This window comes from Leptonotus elevatus, chromosome 2, assembly GCF_054856555.1.
Source record: "Leptonotus elevatus isolate MCC_2025b chromosome 2, RoL_Lele_1.0, whole genome shotgun sequence".
Classification (NCBI taxonomy): domain Eukaryota; kingdom Metazoa; phylum Chordata; class Actinopteri; order Syngnathiformes; family Syngnathidae; genus Leptonotus; species Leptonotus elevatus.
In genome coordinates this window covers 40,513,124-40,535,417 of record NC_141240.1, presented here as the reverse complement: position 1 = coordinate 40,535,417, position 22,294 = coordinate 40,513,124, and the positions used below count along the sequence as shown (strand labels likewise).

General features: G+C 40.2%; 2 protein-coding genes across 3 annotated transcripts; one reads left to right on the top strand and one right to left on the bottom strand.

Moving 5' to 3' along the window:
* The first annotated feature begins 1,230 nt into the window (after positions 1 to 1,230).
* Positions 1,231 to 9,330, top strand: LOC147180040 (receptor-type tyrosine-protein phosphatase V-like). 2 transcript variants are annotated; one of them, XM_086069070.1, is made up of 11 exons: positions 1,236 to 1,464; positions 1,829 to 1,904; positions 3,313 to 3,412; positions 3,654 to 3,744; positions 3,810 to 3,883; positions 3,984 to 4,118; positions 6,214 to 6,336; positions 6,466 to 6,626; positions 6,731 to 6,866; positions 8,141 to 8,202; positions 8,269 to 9,330. In XM_086069070.1, the coding sequence occupies exons 2-11, from the start codon at positions 1,900 to 1,902 to the stop codon at positions 8,465 to 8,467; spliced, it is 1,086 nt and encodes a 361-aa protein (XP_085925196.1). In that variant the 5' UTR covers positions 1,236 to 1,464; positions 1,829 to 1,899; the 3' UTR covers positions 8,468 to 9,330. The 2 variants fall into 2 exon arrangements, with proteins under 2 accessions (XP_085925198.1, XP_085925196.1); XM_086069072.1 differs by lacking the exon at positions 3,810 to 3,883 and having other exon boundaries at positions 1,231 to 1,464.
* A 6-nt stretch (positions 9,331 to 9,336) lies between these two features.
* LOC147180039 (transcriptional regulator QRICH1-like) lies at positions 9,337 to 22,159 on the bottom strand. Its single transcript, XM_086069069.1, has 12 exons — positions 21,952 to 22,159; positions 19,866 to 20,154; positions 19,700 to 19,783; positions 19,499 to 19,636; positions 16,393 to 17,160; positions 15,120 to 15,297; positions 14,885 to 15,039; positions 14,700 to 14,814; positions 13,416 to 13,524; positions 13,170 to 13,318; positions 12,985 to 13,075; positions 9,337 to 10,834 (listed from the first exon to the last, which is right to left on the bottom strand). The coding sequence occupies exons 2-12, from the start codon at positions 20,118 to 20,120 to the stop codon at positions 10,648 to 10,650; spliced, it is 2,229 nt and encodes a 742-aa protein (XP_085925195.1). The 5' UTR covers positions 20,121 to 20,154; positions 21,952 to 22,159; the 3' UTR covers positions 9,337 to 10,647.
* Positions 22,160 to 22,294: the final 135 nt, after the last annotated feature.

Genomic DNA, 22,294 nt, shown 5'->3' with positions numbered 1-22,294 from the left:
CGGTGGAGCTTTGACCAGTAAACAAGAGTTGAGGGTTCCAATCTCACCTTAGACTGGTTGGTTATAAACCCACGAACAAAAGCGTCAAGTGGGAGGAGCTGCTAAAAATAATAAATCTAGTAAAAGCTTGCGAGTGACAAGCGACGGGAGTTCGTGACGAGCACCTGCAGGCTGTGGAAGGTAAACTGCGCTCGACCCTTTGGCTACATTTGCAAAGTTGTCCTTTGGGCATCCGTAGCAGAAAGATGGTGGCCAAACATGGCAGCTCTAAGTTAAGCCATGCCATTGAATAAGTGATCACTTGACCTACGATTATATATATAAAAAATATATGTTTATGTGATACATCCTGTTTGCATACTATAGACATGAATGAATTATTAGTTCACCACTAGATGGCGCTAGGAATCAATGAATGTTCCTTTAAATGAAAGCCTCTAAATTAAAATTTCTGATCCAAGCCTCCTTTGGTCTCTTGAGGCCTCCCTGATCTTATGTTTTTTGGATTTGTTGGGGTCTGGATGTTTCTTGGGTTGGGGAGGAGTTCTGGTGGGGGGTGTCTGGTCGGTGCTGGATTTCACCTTCCTTGGTTTTCTTTGGTCCCCTCGGGTCTCCTGGTGTTCGGTTTAGGTGAACGGTATGAGATTTTTTCTAATAGGTTTTCTGGTGAGCTAATAAATACACGCACGCACGCACGCACATACACATACTCACACACACACACACACACACAAAAAAAAAAAAAAAAAAAAAAAAAAGAGCAATGATGATGACATTTCCGAATGAACAATACTGAGCTCTTAGAGAAAAAAAAAAAATCTGATCTAAACTACTTGTATTTGCTTCACACTGTACTGTCGAGGGATCCCTGAAGTGAAGCATCAAGAAGGTGAAACACTTGTGACTTTTCTTGAAGTCTTCTGACTTGCGGAAAGAGTTTGACACTGAATTGGACGTTTTAATCTCGACAAACATTTAAAAGTGGACTAACTTGTTTTATGAGTTTCTTTTACAGATGCGGCCTCAGCAGCACCATCGTGCTCCAATCCTGGTGTCCCGGCAGTCTATTCCTTCCTGTGTGTGTGTGTGGGGGGGGTGACCATGAAGATTTCCATTAGAGCAGATTGAAACAAATGTCAGCAAAAGCGGGAATTCCTGCATGCAATCAAAGTTCTTCATTAAATGATCATTATGTTATCCAGAACAATAAACAGCTGTTTCTGGAACAAATGTGCATCATTGCCACAAGCTCGAGGAAATAAGCCTGAGATCTTCAGACATTTCCCAGAAGAGATGGCATTCTTTTCCTCAGGCTCCGCCCTGTAGCTCCACCCTTCTCACCACTTCTCCCGCCTTGGACTCCAAATGACAAACTGATTAAAAACAGACTTCAAGCGCAGTATGGACGTTTGTCTTCGATCTGCGGCGCACTAGACATCGTCAGGAAACTCATTGTTGGCAACGGTAATTCTACCTTCTATAGAGAGCACTTGAAAGCTTTTGGCCGTGAAACTGGGACTGTTTGGTGTTGGGAACTTGTTGGGGCAGGTTTTTCTTCTTGTTGGATTTGTCACACTTCCGCTGTGAGAAGGTTTGTTTGTAGTTTTCAACGTGTTGGCTTTTTGGAAACACACAGCTAAGCTAGACACGAGGAGATCGATTTGACATTTTCTCATTTCAATCTGCACAACTGAATATATGGACGTGCACTGACGGGGATCAAATCGAGAAGAAAGATTGGGAAACCGAGACCAGACACCCACGTACAGTAACTGCTTCACACGCGCAAGTTTCGTGTACTTTATGAGATGTCTTTCTTTTTTTGCAGCATCAAGACTAAATAATCCCTCTTCCAAATCCTGCTCCAAATCCAGTTAGAGTTCCTCGTCAACAAGAGACATGAGGTCAGGCCCGTAAAAATCATACTTCAATGATTTTTCACAATACGCGCGAAGGATCCGTTTTCTCTATTGTCAGCAAATCAGTGGAAGTACGCACACACACACACACACACACATAGATCGACACAGTTTCGATGAGCTAAAACAATACTCGAACTCTCCCAAAAACACGTGGGATCGTGCGTTATGGTCTGATTATTGGCCATAATTCTAAAACGTTGTGTTTGGTACGAACACAACACTGCTCGTCGGACAATCCGAAATGGCAGATGAAAGCGCCAGGGTTCTGCTCCAAAGCAAAAATAATGACAGGGAAAGACCACTAGAACATCTATGGTCGCATGTGTGTTATGACTGCTGACTGCCATTTAGCATTAGTTTGGATGTGATTGGAGAAATCAACCCCAATAATACGTTCTTTGCAGCCCCACTAGTCGAAACATGGTATTTTGGTTAACGCATTCAAACTCAAAAATGTATAAATACGTTTCATGGGCTTTTTTTTTTAAATGCTAAAGCATACAGAAGGCTTTGATGCAGCTTCTAAGTCGCTTAAAGCAATGGTAGTTATTACAAAAAAACGGCCAGCAGGTTGCAGCAGAGTATAAGAGATCAGCCAGCGCCATATTGCAACAAGCTCTTTTTCCCAGTGTTTTTAACAGGTTCGAGAATAATGATGAAACTTAGCTATATTCTAATGCTAATTGCTGCGAAACGGAAATAGATAAATATACAAAATGTTCCTGATGAAAGAAGAGACTCTAACCTTTCTTTGGTAGGTTCAATGTTTTTAAATAGAACACAATATTCTGTGGGCTTTGCAAAATGAGTCAAAATCCAATAAAACAGCCGGGAGCGAAGGGGGTTGCTTCAGTGAAAATGGCAGCAAATCAATGAGTTAATATCGTGTTAGTGTAATATGAGTTAAGCAGCAAAATCCAGCCTTTTTAATCCATCTCAGGGGGCGGCCATTTTGCCACGACTGAAGATGACATCACAGTTGCTCAGGTAACAACCAATCAGTGGAGCTTCAGAAAACAGGTGAGCTGTGATTGGTTGTTGCTTGAAACCTGAGCAACATTGATGTCATCTTCAGTCGACAGCAAGTGGCAAAATGGCCGCCCCCTGAGATGGACAAAAACAGCTGGATTTTGCTTCGTAACTCATATTCCACAAATGTAATATTAATCAGAATGTCATGTTTAGACTAATGAGGTCACGTATAACATATTATATTCAAGAAACAGTTTAGGTTGACTTCCACTTTAAACATTAAAAAACAATTCAGATTGCAAGAGGTTTTAGGTCACTTTAGTAGAAAATGTTTTGAATTGATTTATCTTGGTCTCCATATGGCATTTGAGCAGGGGTGTGTAGACTTTTAATATCCACTGCGGGTTTTGTTTTGCAGAGTGCAGACGGCCTCAAGAGCTCAGATCCTGCGCGAGTTTGAGTCGACATGTCAGGCACTCTCTGCTTCGGACAACAGAGGCTTTAAGCAGGAATTTGAGGTAACTCGTCGTCATCTGCTCGTCCGCTGCTGCTCCAAAAAGTTTTCTGTCACGTCCAAGCAAGAAGGTTTTTGGTTTGGCAAAAGGTCCAATCGTAGTCGCAGTCCGCCCATCTGTTTCTTTGAGTTGGTGTCATAATTTGATCAGCGACGTTTGAACATGAAAATGAGGAATATTGAAGACATCCATTCATTGGCTGGAGTTGAAAACAAACAAACGTCTCATCGATGTTTTTGTGAAGGAGCTGAAGGATGTCGGGAAAGATCTTCCGACCAAGACGGCGGACATGGAGGCTAACCGAGAAAAGAACCGATACCCATACATCTTGCCATGTAAGTACTTAACGATGGATGATTTTCTGTTTATGACTTGTTTTCTCAACCACATCTTCCTCCAGATGACCACTGCCGCGTGCGGTTGTCCATTCAAAACTTTCCCAACACCGACTACATCAACGCCAATTTTGTACCTGTAAGAGTTCTCGTTGGTTCACCCCCCCCCCCCCCCCCTCAACGAATATTGACGGATTGGTTTACGGACACGCATGTGTGGTCTCCACATCTGCGTGCAGGGCGGAGGCACTGAGAGAGACTTCATCTGCACCCAAGCCCCCTTGCGTCACACCATAGAAGATTTCTGGAGGATGGCGTGGGAGCAGAACGTCAGGACGATCGTCATGGTGACAGCGCTGAGAGACAGGGACATGGTGAGACGCCGACACGTCCGGATTATAACGTACAAAACACGATCTCACGATGCGGGATTACGGAAGACAAAGAGGCACTTTGCGTATGAACAATTCCAAATTCAAGTCCAAAGTCAAAATGGCGGCCTAAGGCGGTACAAGCTAATTGAAAAGCATTAGACTTTAACATCGTTGTAATTTGATTTGTGGCGACTTTTGACATAATGTGATGATTACAAAGGGTAATATGAACAGAAATAGAACCTAATTGGTCTAACGTTAGATGAATGTCCTTACAAACTGCCAAGAGGCACTTGTAGGGAAGAAAATGAAGTCATTGCAACTGTATGTATATCATTTAGGCCCTTGTTCATCCGAATATTGTACTGTATTGCTAACAATGTAAATACTGTTTCATAGAAAATAAAATAAAATGTGTGACACGCAAGCTAACATGTCAAAAGACTAGCATATGGCACCTTAGCTAGCCGTTAGCATGTCGCTGTGGTGGTTTGATCTTGGGTTGAGTTAGCGCAGCCAGCCAAGAATAGGACATTTGCGTCACTTTTAGACATGATTTTCTGAGAGCTTCGTATGCTTACTGTTAGAGTAGACAATATTAAGTATTGTACTCTTTGCGTGTTCAATTAACTGAATGGTGAGATTCTGGTGAAGAAGTCCCTTTGCAAAGGTAAATAATTATCAGAAGCTTCTGATGACAAAAGCTGACGACACTGAAGCCGTGTTCCATCAGATTGTGTGTCAGGCTCTCCGGCACATCCTTATTTATTGAAAAGTGGGTGAATACGAAAAGTCTCCACCCATCAGCCCACAGTACATTTGGTTACAACTCAGTGAATACAAGAGAATCTGTTCCCATGGGTATAAATCAGATTAGAGAAAAACAATAATAATAAGCCTGTGACTCCCCTCTTCCGACCGGCAGAGACCGGCCCTCCCATTAAAGATAGCGAATGTACAAACCTGTTGCCCTTTCTCTCATGAAAGTAACACAGATAAGAATACAATTCTATTCATTGAGCCATACTGCTATAACTAAATCCAAAACGGCTAAAATATAAATTGAAACTGAAAAACAATGTTAATAACTTAACATTACTCACAGGCACAAGCAATTACACTATGTTGTTTGTGTCAAGGGGTGTCGCATTGATGTGAAATGTCATAAATGCCCGGATGTTCAGAATTGTCCATTACTAAACCAGGAAACAGTAGTTAAACCTATTTTCCATACATCACCCCCAAACAACTCCACACCTTTACACTACAATATAGCAGTTAATCATCAAAATGTATCAATAGAAAAACGTTCAATAAAATCTTACTCACCAAAGATGCTGATGCAGACACAGAAAACCTGTCTGCGTATGCTCGCTGTTCCTCATAATATATACTGCTAAATCCTTCTCCGGGTTTAAAACAAGCCAGCCAGCAACGGTGTCGGTTGACCTAGCTTACTAAAGCCCACTTTTCATGAAAAATGCATCTTAAAACTGAATTTTGAATCATTTCCAACATCAATCTTTGTGTGCATTTTGAGCTCAGCCAATCAGAGGACAGAAAATGTGGACACAGCCACAGAGTGGTGAATCTAAAATCTGATTGGTTAAAGAAAGAAAGATTTCACCTGTATGCGTGTTGACTGGTTGTGTTGGGCAATTAATACTTGCATGGCAACAAGTGTAAGATGAAATCTGATTGGACAAAAAAACACACACGCGCGACTGGAAGCTCTACAACCAAGGCACACAAAAAATACTTGGTGTGAAATCTGATCTGAGCCGGTTTTGTTGAATATTATTCCGTTACATGAATTGTAACATCTGCTTACACAGGTTTTAGCATTTAATTACTCTTAATTAGTCGCTGTCTCTGCCATAAATAGACAAACAAAGATACAACATTTTGTGGTGAATTAATAATAATTTCCAGATCACTTCAGTGAAACCTCTCAAGGCATTTATTGAGTGGTTGTGATTTTAAGCCACCAAATATGGCTCATTGGCCTTAGTGACTTTTTTATTTGATTTGATCCGAGGCAGTGTACATCTCCCATCAACTTGTGTAATCAAATCAAATGTCCCTGTGGGTGCAGGTTCTATGTGACGAGTATTGGTCTCTGGAGCCAGGAACGGTTTATCACGGACCTTTCCAAGTGACAACAATGATTCGGAAACAAGGCCCCGACTATTTTACGTCCGCCATTAACCTCAGACAGGTTAGAAGCACTTTGCCTTGCTTGTTGCTCCTTTGGAATCTCAAACTGTTGCCTGAGCTGCGTGCTTCCCGCCCAGCTGGCGACCCGGGACCGTTTTGGCTCATTAAAGACGGCTTGTGTGTGTTTCAGAGAGACTGTCCAACGGATCGCATCATCACGCACTACCACTATCCATCCTGGCCGGACCGGGGCGTCCCCAGAGACCCGTCCTCCCTCTGCGCCTTTACGGATCACGTGCGGCAGCATTTGCAAGCCATTCCGCGTCTGGGGCCGACCGTCGTGCACTGCAGGTCTGACCTCCGGCAGCGATGTTGGCGGCGCGATGAACTGCCGCGCCATCCGGAGGCTGGCGCTCATTCGCCGTTGTCCGTTTACGATCCCCGCGTGATCTCAGTGCAGGTGTCGGTCGATCGGGGACGTTCGTGGCGCTGCTGTGGCTGATGCAGCTGTGCGTGAGGGGCGTCCGGCCCAATGCACGAGCTGCTGTGGCTGACTTACGACTGCATCGAATGGCGATGGTTCAGACGCCGGTAAGCTCACAGGGGAAGAAAAATGACGGTCTGGATTTGAGTCTCACAGTGGCTCAAGGCAAATTGTGGAGCATAGAAAACGCAATGCCATAGTTGTGGTAGGCCTCGCATTTGGGACTTGGGTCTTCAGTCGGGCCTTATCTGACATAATCCACCACTATTATATTGCAATTATTGAAAATGGCTACCCTACAAAAATAACGGCACCTAACACGAGCAATTCAGAATCAATATTTAGCTAAGAACATGACCCAAAAAACGGAAGAGGATTAGGGCCAGTGAAGAGGGGGGGGGGGGGGGGAAAGGTGGGCAAGATTCTGACTTTACAGAATAAAGTCAGTATTCTCACTTTAAAGTCAGAATTGTGACAATTGCTATAATTGTCACTTTAAAGTCAGAATTCTGAGATTAAAGTCAACTTTAAAGTCAGAATGTTGACTTTAAAGTGACAATTCTAACTTTAATCTCAGAATTTTCACTTTAACGTGACAATTCTGACTTTAAAGTCGGAATTCGCACTTTAAAGTGAAAATCCCGCCAAACTTTTTTCTCTCTCTTCATTGGCCCTAAACCTCTTCCGTACAAAAATAATAATTGGGAAAGGAGGAAAAAAACATCAAACAGCAGCCAGAATTGCTGATGACAAAGTATTATTGTGTGCAACTGCTATTGTGAGAACAAATTTGAAATCTGATCAGACAAAAAAAAAAAATCAAACATCCTAATGGAACAAATATAATTTGGTTCTAAATGGTTATCACTTACGAAGGTCTTGCTGGTCCTGACCACTTATATTATATGTTAATTAATTTAATATTAACAATGAAATGTAGCATTGTACGGTCGGCCCTACTGATATATTGCTGTAAAGCACAATTAGGTTTCAATTGCTCTACTTTGTCTAAGCCCAGATAAAAATGGATCTTTGACGTATATCGCCGTCAATGGCAGTGAATGAGTTGTAATTTTTTTTAAAGTTAAAAAAAAATTTGTTTTAGTTTTTTTGGGCCTAAATCATCTTCTCATGATGCAAATGGTTAAATTTTTTATGTTTCCTGAAAAATCTGGAAAAAAATTACTTTGGCAATTATTTTAAGAAAGCGTCGAAATGTGAACACGCTAGCTAACCCTCCAGAAAATCTGTTTTGATCTGAACTCTTTGGCATGTATTTACTATAATAGTACCTTCTTTATCAATTCATAAATGGCTTGTTTGATTAAAGGCGGCGGGAGGGCTGTTCAAATGTAAATTGTCTTTTCTCTTTATGTATTAGGAGCAGTACATATTTGTTCACCGGTGTCTGCTATACTGGTTGAGTGGTGGCAAGTCGTCTTGGTGAGCAATACTACATTTACATGTCTTCCCCTCCAATTGTCATCTGATGAGCTTATTTTTGAACAGCTTAACCCACTTGGAGAACACGAACCGAGAGTTGAGGAGGCGAAATCGCCATCATAGACGGGAACGTTCGTCGGGCCAAGCAGAGAGCACATTGCAGCAGATCTTACAACCCGGGAAGCTGCTGCGGAGGATGCTGCCCTCGTCATCACAGCTAAATCCAGGGCCTTTGACACCACAGGGCCTACGTACGGGGCCATGACTGACCAGGGGACCCCATTACAATCTCCTTCTTTGAAAACCAGACCGAAAAGTATTGGCACAAATATCAGAGTAGTACACTACGTGTATTTGTCCTAAGTTTTTTCTCTCGCAAATTTGCCACTTTTGCGAGTTTTTTCTCGGAATGATATCCGCCTCTGAAAAAATACGAGTGGCCCTAAAACGCAGTCGTATATTCCCGTTTTTCGAGGGATGTAACGATATCCAAAAATCACGTTACGATAATTATCACGATATTGTGGGGAGGTTGGCGATACCAAAGGTGTGACGTGACGACAATATATTGTGGAAGTTTTAATATCGCGATATCACGATATTGCCGTTATCGTTACATCCCTACGTTTTTCTGAATATTTTTTTGCAGGTTTTTTGAGTAATTTTCCTCCTGTTTTTCCTGAATATTTTTGAAAAAATATATGCAGTAACACTGATTTTTTGGGGGGGCAGAAAAACAGGAAAAAAACAAAAAAAACAAAGCTCCCCCCAAAAATTTGTCAGCAAAACGGGAGGCCCACCCCCCCAATACGCTTTCATAATTAACAACAAATCTTTAACAGCTCCACTGCTCACAGGTAAACAGCTTTTAAAGTTGCATGATGGGAAACCATACCAGCAACTCTAGCACATGAAAACCAAAGCAACTCGTCACCAGGCAAGAGATAAGACGACAAACCTGCCAGGCCGGTCAAACCTGTTGCTTTACGCTGTACTCGTCTCAAGCAAACAATGCACATAAATGTGGCCGCTCATACATGTCAATGGAGAACAAGTTTGCAACTGGCTGTTTTTCTACGTCGTCAGCATTACACTCTGACTTTTCTCTCAATTAAATTTTGTTTTGAAAAAAAATCATTGTGCAGTGTTTTATTATTACACAATGCAGGCTAGCAGTATTTTAAGGATGCAGGTGCGGAACGGACACTGGACATACTTGAAAGGCAAAAACATGGTATAGCAGCTGTACAAAAAAAAAAAAGGTCATGTTTCAGAAAACCCTCAGGCACAGCCAGTCTCGATACACGAGGGAGCGGAGTACTGTATTGTACACTATAGAACATAAAGGGCTCAACACTTGCTTGAGTCTTTCAACTGATAAACATGAATTCATAAATTCTCTTCAGAATTATTTTGGGCTTGGCAATGTACAGCAGGAAGAACAGGCAACCCGGGGACCCTTCCTGCTGCCACATGTCCGCCATGTACAGAGTGCTTAGAAATGCTTGTACTAAAAATGGAAAAGGGGAGGAAAAAAAATGTCTGTCTTCAACAGTCAATGAGATCCACTGTTGTATTGCAACCAGCATCCCCGCAGTTCCAAGTCCTTGCATGAGCAGAGACAAAAGCGTAAAACGAACAAAGACGTCACAAAACACACACCAAGGCTTAATACCGCAAAGGTGTTCATTGTGACGCACAGCAACAAAGACAGACGGACGAAAGAAGTCCAAGAGAAGCAGTAAAGAAATATATTACAGTTTTGCTTCTGGAAAGCGTATAAACAATTGATAAGAGTCATGACAAAAAAGGCCCACAGTTAAAGTAATATACAAACTATAGCAAAAATCAGGTCCAATCATCCTTTGGCCAAACAAAATAGCAGAGTTTAGGAATTCCTTTGAATAAGACAAATAATTGCCTGTCCACTGTAAAAAATAAAAAATAAAGTAATATTTTGTTCTAATTTTTTTTTATTATGTTTTTCACAAAATTTACAAGGAGAGTTTTGAGTACATTTTACCACTTTATTGAGAGAAAAAACAACAAAACCAAACTATGGTCTCATTTAGTACAAACCAGCAATGCAGTTTAGTGGCATGGCTCAGGTGGTAGAGTCGCTGAAGCTGAAGGTCATGAGTTTGTTCCTCAACAGTTGAGTAACTTTTTATTTAATTATATACACTGGTGAAATGTACTCAAAACTTCCCTTGTAAAATTTACTTAGAATTTGAGTGAAAAAAAACATTATTATTATTTTATTTTTTTTACAGTGTATTGATTGTATGTACATTTCATGTCGTGTACAAGATAGTGTGTATGCAGACATAAAATGAACATATACATTCCCGCGAGGGAATAGAAAACTACAACTAAATGAGCAATCAAAAGGTTGTGTGAAGAAAAGAAAGAAGTCTAGTTCATGTGGCTCTCCTTTCGGTCCAATTAGTGTACGCTCTCCGACATGTTGATGGTTTCTTGGATTTCGCGGATAACCAGGATGCGGGTCAGCATCTGCTCCAACTCCTCTTTTGGGATAGGCTGAGTGGAGTACCAGATGGGGCTGTTTGGAGCCACGACGGGCTCCGGCGTCAGGTAGAAGGTGTCGTTACGTCCTTTGGCGCTCTGCGGACTGATGGCAAATGTGTTTTGCGATGATCACGCGAGGCGTCCGTCACATTCAAGTCCGCTTTGTTGAATGCCAAAAAATGCAAAATGCTAGCAATGGCCATACAGATGGCATCGGTGCCACGGTGTTATTATCTCATCTAATTTAATGCTTTTTAATGCAACTTAAAACTAGGTCAAATTGCATATACACACTAAGAAAGTGCTTAGCAAAAATGAGCACACCCCAACAGGTTTGTAAGAACATTTTTAGTTTCCTTCCAGAATTTTTTTCTGTTCTAAATGTACAATAAAAAAAAACGGTCCCAAGTTTTCATAGTCTTGTTAACATAAGTGGAAAAAATGTTAAACTAATAGCAATATAGCTGCATCTTTTTAGTCATTGATACAGTCATTTCATAATAATTCATAAAAATGAGTTTGAGTTGAGTTTTTAATTGTTCTGCCACTAGATGGCATAATTGCATTTTTAAGACATTGGTGACAGCTCAGTGCATTTTTCTTAAGAGCTGTCTAATCTTTAATAACATGAAATAACTTGTGAAATTCTGCAAATTTTTTTAATTGTAAAATACAACATGACCCCAGTCTCCACAAATATATGCATTATTATGACATTTAGTACTGCTAAATTGTAATGTGGACGTGTATGCTCCGTTGCCACTGGAATTCCCCCAGTTTCAATTCCAAGTAAGGGGCGGTCATTAATCGCGCGCTTAAAAAAATTTGTGGTATTAAAGGAACTTTAATTTAACTCAAAATTAACGCACTAATTTTGACACCGCTATTAATTATTAGTACACCCCAAAAAAAAATATTAACAAATTTGATAAAGAACATTTTGGATAAATAGATAAACCCCGAGAAAAAAACTGACAGCTTAATTTCAAGCCTAGCATCCATAAAAGTCATGGAGGTTATAGAAAATACTAGATGTAGTAATTTTGGTTGTGGGATGCATTCCTTTTTTTGCATTAGTTAATTTGATTAAACTGAAGATTTTGTAATCTATGCAATCTATTAACAACCTTACTTTCATGTTGTGAGTTAAGCGCATATTCTACAGAAAACATTTTGGAAATTGTTCTTATGTTCATTGAGATAGTGAATAAAATCTGTACATTTTTTGAAGGGGGTGTAATCATGTATGCTTTTTGCAACATGGCCCTGGTTGATCTCTTATACTCTGCTGCCACCTGTCGGCCGTTTTTTGTAATAACTACCATTGCTTTAAGCGACCTCTTCAGGTCAGAGGCTGCATCAAAGCCTTCTTTATGCTTTAGCATTTAAAAAAAACATAAATATGTCTTTGGGAGCATGGTAATATTTAAAATAGAACGTATTTGTACTTTTTGGGGGGAGCAAATGAGTCAGATGTGTATTGAGGTAATTTTCTGCCACTAGATGGCATTAGTGTTTCATGTTGGTGACAGGAGCAGCACATTTTTCTTTTCTCATTCAGAGCAATTGGTATTTGAAACATGAAGCAACTTGTGGACTCCAGGCTATTTTCTTCATTGTAAATTACAACTAATCACTAGTCACCACAAATACGTATTTTTTTAAATTAAATCACATTTATTATCGCTAGATTGTTTTGTAGTGACTCCTTTGCACAGCAAGAGCAACAATTGTGTTTACATTTTGGATGCTTCTTGACATCGTATTTGATGCGTAATGCCATTTAAGGCTTTAATTTGAGCAAAATCCATTTAATGACTTTATATGTTTTTTAATGACCCGTAAAAACCCTGCATAACCCCTTATGGATAATATAACAATACCCACAGGCAACAGTCTCAGTTGGCCGAGACACCAAAAGGAGCAACACAATGTCCATTGACATAAAGAAGAAAAAAAACACCTAAAACTGTTCAATTATTTACATTCAAACCAACTATATCATGACTGTATGTTTTTATAAAGTATTATATAAATGGCTATTTTTCTTATATATATAAAACAAAATTACCCCACTTTTTATTTTTTGCTGTTAGAAACTAATCGCTTTTGCCGCAGTTGGGGACCAAATGAAACACTAATCTCATCACGCCACAGTATTAAAGTAGAGAATTGTGTTTTTGTTTTTAATTAGATTAAATTAAATGTTCCCATGTCAAGATGTCAATGTATTATTATAAAAGCATTATTTACCATTTGAAGAGGTAGAAATCATACAGCTTGATGGGGCATCGCAGAGGATTTTCCGGGTCCTCGAGCTGCTCCGAGTACATGTCATCTGTGACTGAACAAACAGCAACATTGTTTTTAGCCTTTGAAAAAAAGAAAGAAAAAAAAAAGATTTATGAGCGCATGCAACTAATCTGTGCATCGCTTACCTTTCTGTCCAATGAACCTTTCAGTTGCTTTCAGGTATCGGATGCTGGTGCTTTTGTCTTTGGGATTATTTTGACTCTTCCTGGTGTGTCTTAGCACTTTGGAAAAGGCAACTTTTAGATGCTGATCAATTGTCTTCAAATGAAAATACCTGTTAAAAAAAAGATATGCTGTTCATACACAAAGAATGATTTGTGTGTGTGTGTGTGTGTGTACATGTGGCAACAAATGGGTCAATAACAACTCACTTTGTGTTGAAGAACATCAACGTTGTAAGCAATGTCGATGGGGAGTGAGCCCCAAGTTGTTTACATTCCCACAACATCTCCTCTGTCACATGACTGGGGAGTAAATAGCCTGGAAGGAGATATAAAGTGCACAATGGTTAAATGGATATGGGTCTGTGGCTTTAACTTGACTCATTTTCAGCAGTAAAAAGTTAATATTTTGGCCAAAATTAATTTGATAACTTGTTTTTGTACAATGAATACCTTTAATTATTTTACTGCCACACGTTATCCAAAAAACAACCCCGACAGTGCCAGTCGATTTCGAGCATTTTAACTCATCTCTCAAGGCAAACTGAATATTGTGTACTTACTACATAAACATATTGTAAACAAAGTATGTTTCTACCTTATTCTGTTCTTTAGTAATTATCATTTGAAAATAGGACATTTGAGTGACAGTCAGCAAATATTTAAAAGATAAGGAGAAAATAAGCTTTTTGTGAAAATACACATTTTTTGTTTAGTGACACTCAGTGAATCCTTGAAAACATTCAATTACATCATATCAATCTTGTATCACTGCAATTGCATACACTGGCAGAACATTGGAAAGAATTACAATGCTGCCATCTGCTGGCCATAGTTAGTGGGTGTTTTTGATTTCACAAGCCCATTGACCAGGCAGCGTGCTTGCACAACACGTTGCACTGCCCAATGAGAAGGAAAAAAACATAGTAAACGTCAATTAACGTTTTTGGCGGCATTCGTTTGGATTTTAATAAACGTCATTAAACGTTTTTGGCGGTAAAAGAGTTAAAAACTAATTTTTCCACTTGCTGTTGACTGAAGTTGACATCACCTGTACTAAGGAAGTAGGTAACAACCAATCATGGCTCACCTGTTTTCTGGGTTTGGTCAGCAGACTGAGCCATGATTGGTCGTTACTTCCTGAGCACAGGTGATGTCATCTTCAGTTGACAGCAAGTGGCAAAATGAGTTTTTTAAAGTATTATTTGTTCATGAAAAATAATGTCGTCATCACATTCATTCTGAACAAAATATGAACTTTTTTACTGCTGAAAATAAATGTCTCAGTGAATCAAGTATCCCTAAAGGACAATTTCTTGATTTGGAATAGATTCTCATCGATTGACATGCCCAAATGTGGCAACAGTATGCAGCTCATAACCTCATCGGTGTTTTGTAAATGTACTATTTCACACTGCATCCAAATGGGAAAAAAACAACTTATAACAGAAAGACCAACTTGAAATCTGAATGTAATCCACATTTTGTTCTCACCGAGCGGATGAATAGACGGCGACCATGGTTGGAGAATCTGGTGCAAGCTTTGAGCAAAGCGAGTGTAGTACTGGTCTGAAAAGATGTCATCCACGCGACCATTGTCAAACAGATACTGCAAGATAAGAGCATGGATATAACTAACCATACAAGCTCGGATGCACGTCTATTTCAAGCGAGCCCACCTTTTGTATGCACAGAAACACGTAGTAAAGGACGTCGGCTTCATAGGGCTCTCCTTCCAGGCCGCGGGCCTCTGTGGTCATTAGCGAAAGACCCATGCAGAGTTCGGCTACAGCACACGACACCAAATCTTCCTGGAATCGCAGCGCCTGCCGCCCTAAAGCAAACACGCAACCCATTTAGCCGCGGCAAACACAGTCAAATATAGTATTGATGGGAACAATAATGTGCACTTACGGCCAATTGGAGCCAGTTTCTGTTGATCAGATTTGTCCATCTCTGCGTTTTTCCGCTGAGCCCAAGCACACCACACCTCCAGGCCCTCCTCTGGCTTGAGAGTGGCGGGGAGCAGAAGCTCCTGAACTTGCACCTGCTGCTGGCCTTGTCCGTCCACCTCGGCAACCATTGTCTGAGCCTGCACGTATGGAAAAACAGTTCCACACTTTATGCCGAGAAATGCCACGCATGTATTTATACAGGGGCGATATAAAATGTCTACACACCCCTGTTGAAAGGTTCAAAAGCTTTTCCCACTATTGTGACCTATAGCCTGTGCAACTCTATTTTGCGAGGGGAAGTAAAAATATACAATTGAAAGTATGAATATGGGCATCAGTAGACACCTGCTACCATCTAAAGAGTTTTTGATTCATAAAAAAATGTCAGATGTTCTAGTAGGCTTTTCCTGTTCTAGTTTTTTTTTTCTCTCAATGCCCACCACAAAAACATCATCATACCAAAAATGAAAGATGGAGGTGGCAGCATTATGCTTTGGAGCGGTTTTTCTTTAGTTCCTTAGATAAGGTTGAGGCATTGGCGGAAATATGAACAGTTCCACATTGTAGCCAATGTTAGCACAATTCCTTGAGGCTTCTGCAAGAACGCAAACCAAGTCCAGAAAAGCCTAATACAACATCAGAAACGTATCCGAGGTGAATCAGAGGCACTTGAAATAGCTTTAGGTGCATAATTACTCCCATTAAACCTTAGTTTGAATGCGATTGGTCCATTTTTTACACGACCTCATCCCTAAAGAACAGGGTGTACACACTTGTGCAACTACATTCTTTCAGTGAAATAACGTTATCGCCCCTAAGAAAATAAATAAATGAATAATAAATTTTAAAAACCTCAGTGATGTAATGTTCTTTTTTGGGGGGGAATAACATTCTGAGAAAAAAAACACCAAAAACTCGTAAATTTGCGACTTTATAAAGTGCCAGATTTAAAAAAATATTTGTACGTTACCCTAATACACTATCGTAGTAATGTTATTTCCCTTCTCTATATATATATATATATATATATATATATATATATATATATATATTATATTATTATTTTTTTTTTTAATCCCAACGAAGAAGGACAGGTTATAGGCCAAAATGGTGGGTAAAGTTTTGAAATGATTAATTTTGTTCTCATTTTTTGACACTGCAATTGAACAGGGGTGTGCTGACTTCTCATACCCGCTGTACTTGTAATGAAGATTTGTGGTTTGGGGGTGTACCTGTATCTGTTGTCCATCCTGGCCTGTTAGTCCCTGTGTGTGCAGCACCTGCTGCTGTGGGTCCCAGATGAGGGACTGCGTAGTGTTGGAGTAGCCCTGCACCGCGACTGGGATGTGAATATTTCCATTCATCAGCTGAGCAGGGAAGAGCGTGTTGGCCGCCAACGTGTGCACCACTTCCTCTTGCCCCCCAATTCCGCCGGTGCTCGTTATGCTGGAAACTGCCTGAGCTGTCTGACTTTGACTGGAAGAGTTTTTCGACTTGTCGTTTTCGACGGTGACTTGTGCCGGCATGGCGGTCATGGTTGTAGCGTTGGCCCCGGCGACCTGCACGGTCCCGTAGGCTTCCTGGGGGATAGCAATGTGCGTGACCTGCTCCCGACCCCCGGCCCCCGCGGGAGCGGAATAGACGGGAATGGTCCAGGTCTCCCCCGTGGGACTGGTGATGGTGCCCGTAGCACTGTAGAGGTGCGAGCTGTCCACCGTTAGGAGGTCTGGCCGCAGGGAGACGTAACTCTGCTGTTGGCCCTGCCCTTGTGGGATGGCGAGGACCGTCGCCACCTGCTGACCAGGTAGGGCATAAGACACAGTGATGGGCATGTCCACTTTGCGTTTCTTGGCAGGCTGGAGGACACCTGCGCCTTGGGATGTGCCTCCCAGGGCCCTCCTCTCGACGCCATCGTGTTGCTGAGTGGGGGAGAGGGCCCCCACTGTTTGAATTTGGATCTGTTGGCCTCCTGCAACAGCCGCCACCAACTGGGCTTGGAGCTGTCACAAAGAAACGCATTTCATCTGTTAAATACAAAGTGGGATTTAATTGGCAACGCCATCAAAATGAGGTGCCCGTTAAGAGTTCATTTCGTCAAACACACATTTTTCACCGCACTAAAACTAGACTAGATTAAAACCCTCATTAATAAACAAGAACTGGGACTGAATCAGCATGCATTTCCATCAGCTAATGAAGACGAGACAAAAATGTACTTCACTTGAAAAAAAACAGGACTAAAATCTATGGACATTTTAGTTCATGAACAAAAATGAGACAAAAATTATATGGTTTTGTAAAATCTCGTTTTTGCTAATCTGTCACTGTGACACGGTCATGTGACACACAGTGACACACACCCTTTCAAATCTGCAGCAAACATGGGACAGAAAAAAAAGAGGTAAATTATAGTTATAACGTAACATTAATCCAACGTAGGATAAATCGATTTTTTAAATTAATTTGAGTGTTTTGTTGTGGACGATTAAAAAAATTATAACCGAGTTTCCCCCCCCCCTTTCGTTGCGCCGCGCCCGCGGCTTTTGCCCCCATGGGCTTCTGTAGCTTTAGCTCTGCTCGTCGTGTCCTCACACACTCCATACGGGAGGAACTCAACAACAGCAAACAAACTCCCGCTAAAAAAAAAACACCAACAAAAAAACAGTGTACCATGTTACCGTGGAGGAGTCATTAACTCAAGAAAGCACGTATGACAAGAAAGGGGCACAATAAGAGCGATCACCAAAGCGGGCACGTTGCCCCTCGCTAATAACACTCGTTTTCACCACTTGCTGGAAACGGGAGAAGCCAGGTATGTGCTACCGCTAACTAGTTGTTGCCCCACGCCAATTGTTAAGGCAGTGCTTATTTCGTCGTGACTGGCAACTCAAATGCTAGCGATATTTTTGCTCTGAACGGCTCCAATATTGGTCAATCGCCGGAGCGAGGAAATCTTTAGCCTGCTGTAAATTGTATATTTTAACCTGATTGCGTATCCATTTACAAGCTTATGTGAATAGCGCAAATATCAGCCTCTGAGTCGTCTGCGACATAAAATCCTTATGAAATGTAGTATAGTGGGCTGGTAATGCTGATAACAAAAAAAATGAAAGGAGATCTATAGGATGGGGTGAACTTGGTGAAGCGGACTAATCACGGTAAAGTAGCCAGTTTACTGCAGGCCAGGACTTTCTTACTTCAGGGACTGGCCAATCAAATAACGCTAACAAGAAATTTGCAAGTCATGGCAAAACAGCCACCTCAATTTACATAATAATACTTGTACTTGAAAAATCAGCAGACAGTTGGAGGGGATGACAAGCTCAGACCTCAAGTCCTACATTAAAGCCAAAATGTGATGTTTATTTGTGTCATATTGAGGGACACAAGTAGCACTGTTTAGCTTTTAAGACAAAGTTGACAAAAAAAGTTTTGCTTTTCTACTTTATCAACACATAGATGTACATTTCCAGAAATATTTGATTCAAGGTAGAAGTTTTGCACATTGATTCCAAGAGAATAAATACTTTTGTTAACTGACAAAATAAAAGCAAAACTTTTTAAGTTCTTGGCTTATGTAAATATATATATATATATATATATATATATATAAATATATATATATATATATATATATAAATATATATATATAAATATATATATATATATATATATATAAATATATATATATAAATATATATATATATATATATATATATATATAAATATATATATATATATATAAATAAATATATATAAATTTATATATATATATATATATATATATATATATATAAATAAATATATATATATATATATATATAAATATATATATATATAAATATGTTCAAAAATCTGAGATTTTATTTTTTAGGCAAAATCGCCCAGCTCTCCAACAGCTATAACATTCCAACAATAATGTTAATCCGACCACTAACTAATGCCGGCTAATTGACTAGCTCCTAGCATGGAGCCATAGTAACCACTTGTTGATATACTGTAATTGTGTGTCAAGTTGTTTTTCATCAAAAAGATGAGAGAAAATGATCTGAAATGTTCAACATTATCTCCTACCCAAAAAATATACAGGCGTAAAATGATTGTCCTGACTAAAATGTTGAGTTTTTGTTGACAAAAACTAGACAAATAAAAAATATGTTTTCTTGGACTAAATTAAAGACTAAAATGCTGGATTTATAGTTGACCATAATTGGACTAAATAAAAACGGGATGAAACTATGATAAAAACTAACAAGCGTGATTGAAACTGGACTAAAACTGAGACTAAATTTTTAAATGGCGGATAAAATGATCACTCGTGCCCATAAATGTTGTTACTTGTTGGTGCTGCTCCTCGGTGAGATCTCCTGGCTGAATCAGATGCGCTGTCGTCACACCTTGAAGGTGCTGATGGGAGCCAACGGGCACTTGGAGGACCTGACCCAGCATCTGACTTGTCTGCTCGCCAATCTGCACCTGGTTGAGGATGGCAATGTGACAAAACCCAAAGTGACACGCGAAAAGACAACTTTAACAAACCTGTACAATCTGTGGATCGTCAGTCGGCTGGACATTTTGTTGAGTTGACTCTTGGATCTGCTGCGACTGAACTTGCACCTGAACCTGCACCAAAAACCGAGAGCTCAGTTCTGATAAGATCCCAAGTCCCCCCCACCCCCCATCAACGCGTAGCCATCGGTCTTACCGGACAGGCGAGTTCCAGAAGGGAGCCTGCCACTTCAGCGCTGTCTGTGTAAATGCAATTTGCCTCTTGCTGGTACACCATCGTTGTGGTGGTGGTTGTAACATCTTCACTTTGCTGGCTGAACTCCTGCAGTGCGTCTGGACCCTTACTGGCCAAGGACTCGAGGAACTCCTTCATACGATGCTGGGGGATGCTCCGAGCTTTCTGACGCACGAGCTCCTCGTAGGAGTTTGTGCCATCCAGGGAATTATTCATTGTTTTCAACACTATTAGAAGAACAAGCACTTGGCTGTGGAACGAACAAGAATAAAGATCATCTTTATTGGCCAAGTATATTAGCCCTCTTTTTCACACCATAAGCTCTATTTTAAATCCAGACTAGTCATTAAAAGTTAACAAGAGGGTAAAATAATTTGACTGACTCCCTGCTCTACGTGGGATTAATTACACACTCTTCAAATTAGACAAATGAGTTGGCTTACAACCCAAATTGAAAATGGCTTAATTTTTAATAACATTAGTGACCGCATGATCAGAATTAGAATCACCTTCAGAGGCCAATTACGTTCAAACACACTTGGAATTTGACTCCAAGAGCTGGAGTCACTCTAGCAAAACAGATAACATAACAAAATGTACATTTAGAACATATATAACATTTATGACATATACAAGGTGATTCAGAGAGATTTCAGATTTATTTCAAACCCAATCTACAAAGTTTTAAACGTAAGCATATTGCATTCACTTGGAGAAAAAACAACAACACTTTTTCTGACTAATTTTTGGGGGGAGCTTTGTTTATTTTGTTTTATTATTATTATTTTCTGGGGTTTTTTCCCTGTTTTACTGAATATTTTCTTGTGACCTGTCAAAAAATATTCCGAATTTTTTTCCAGAAAAATTGGGTGGGGGTTGGTTTTTTCTGTCCCATGTTTGCTGCGGCTGGGCTGTTTAAAAAAAAAACAGGAAACAAAAATATTTTTAAAAAACGGGGAATTTTTTTTCTCCAAAAAAACTGAAAAAAAATAATTATTTTGGTATTTCAAAAATTCTACTATTCGAGTATTATTATTTTTTTACCTCTGAACTCCAAGTGCCTTGTTGCAGACTCGCTAATAGCGGAAACTGACACTTTCCCGCATACCTCCATTTGCAATAAGATGGTCATGTTTACTTACTGGCTCTCAATAAAGGAATGAATGTGTATACTGTATTGTGGTTTGTTCTCTAATCTCTGAGGGAAAACCCCTTTAAAAAAATACTCGAAAAATCATTATTTTATAAAACAGAGGGAAATTACTCATAAAAACTGAAAAAAATATTCAGAAAAACTGAGGAAAATATATATTTTTTTATAAACGAAAAAAAAAACAGGGGGGTAAAATATTCAATAAAACTGAAAAAAATACTCAAAAAAACAAAGCTCCCCCCAAAAATGTGTCAGAAAAACAGGACTTTTTTTTTCAAGTGAATGCAATACGCTTCCGTACTGTCCCCTTTAATCGGATGAATATTTTCGCAAAGCCCAAACATCATGACAAATCAAATAAACTTAAAACGTAGACCAAATATGTCACTGTGGTCACTGCATTTGCTGTCCTATTCGCAGCTTGCTGTCCTGTGGCGTTTCAAACAAGATAGACAAGAAGACGAAAGGGTTAATCCTGACTGCGTGTAGTCGAGCTGGGCACAAAAGCGCGCTCACTTTCCAAATCGGCCACGGAAATATACGTTTAATGGAGAGCGTTTCACTCAGCGGTTATTTTTCACCGCCTAAAATGACATATTACAGCTCTGCGCGACATTCTGACAGCTGATAACACAACACGTCAGCTTAGCCATCAGTACGGCTAACTAGCCGCATGTTGTTTGCTTACAAGCAGCCGCAAATGGCGAGTTATGGAGCGAGCTCAGCGGTTAACAGCAGCATCCCGTTTACATCTGGCTCCAAGTACAGTACTGAGAACAGAGCGTATGGTAGCGCGACATCTCTATGTTGGTAAAGCTACAAGTGCTGTATTTTCTGATAGCTGTCCCACTAGCAGAGCAGGCAAAGGTTTGCACACTAGATAGCATTAGCTACCTCTTATCCTCAACCGTGCCGAGTCTCGGGCCGCCCACTTCTTTAGCGAAACAGCGCCTCTTTTTCGTCAAGGAAGCAAATGTTGGTTGTTGTTTCTCTGTGGTTGTTATGCTCCGTCTTTTTACAATAAAAAAATAATAATATTTTTCTTGACTACTTATATTTCGCTGGGCGCCATTTTACAACAGTACCCCCAAACCAATGGGCATGCGAGTTGTAAACCTGCCCTGCTCTCGCGGGATTTGCAACTCTTGTTCTCGCGAAAACTGGCCCCATGCGAGTGTTTGTTAAAGACGCCACATGCTGACCGAGTTGCACAAAGGAGCGGCTAGATAGCGGTCTA

Bases quoted from the DNA above. Each gene is read 5' to 3' on its own strand.
- LOC147180039 (XM_086069069.1), bottom strand. From the start codon at position 20,120: ATGAATAATTCCCTGGATGGCACAAACTCCTACGAGGAGCTCGTGCGT. The intron at 19,784-19,865 runs GTAAGACCGATG...TTTTTGGTGCAG, and splicing joins TTCTGGAACTCGCCTGTCCG to GTTCAGGTGCAAGTTCAGTC. The intron at 15,040-15,119 runs GTAAGTGCACAT...TGTTTGCTTTAG, and splicing joins GAAACTGGCTCCAATTGGCC to GGCGGCAGGCGCTGCGATTC.
- LOC147180040 (XM_086069070.1), top strand. The intron at 3,413-3,653 runs GTAACTCGTCGT...GTTTTTGTGAAG, and splicing joins GCTTTAAGCAGGAATTTGAG to GAGCTGAAGGATGTCGGGAA. The intron at 6,627-6,730 runs GTCTGACCTCCG...GCGTGATCTCAG, and splicing joins CCGACCGTCGTGCACTGCAG to TGCAGGTGTCGGTCGATCGG.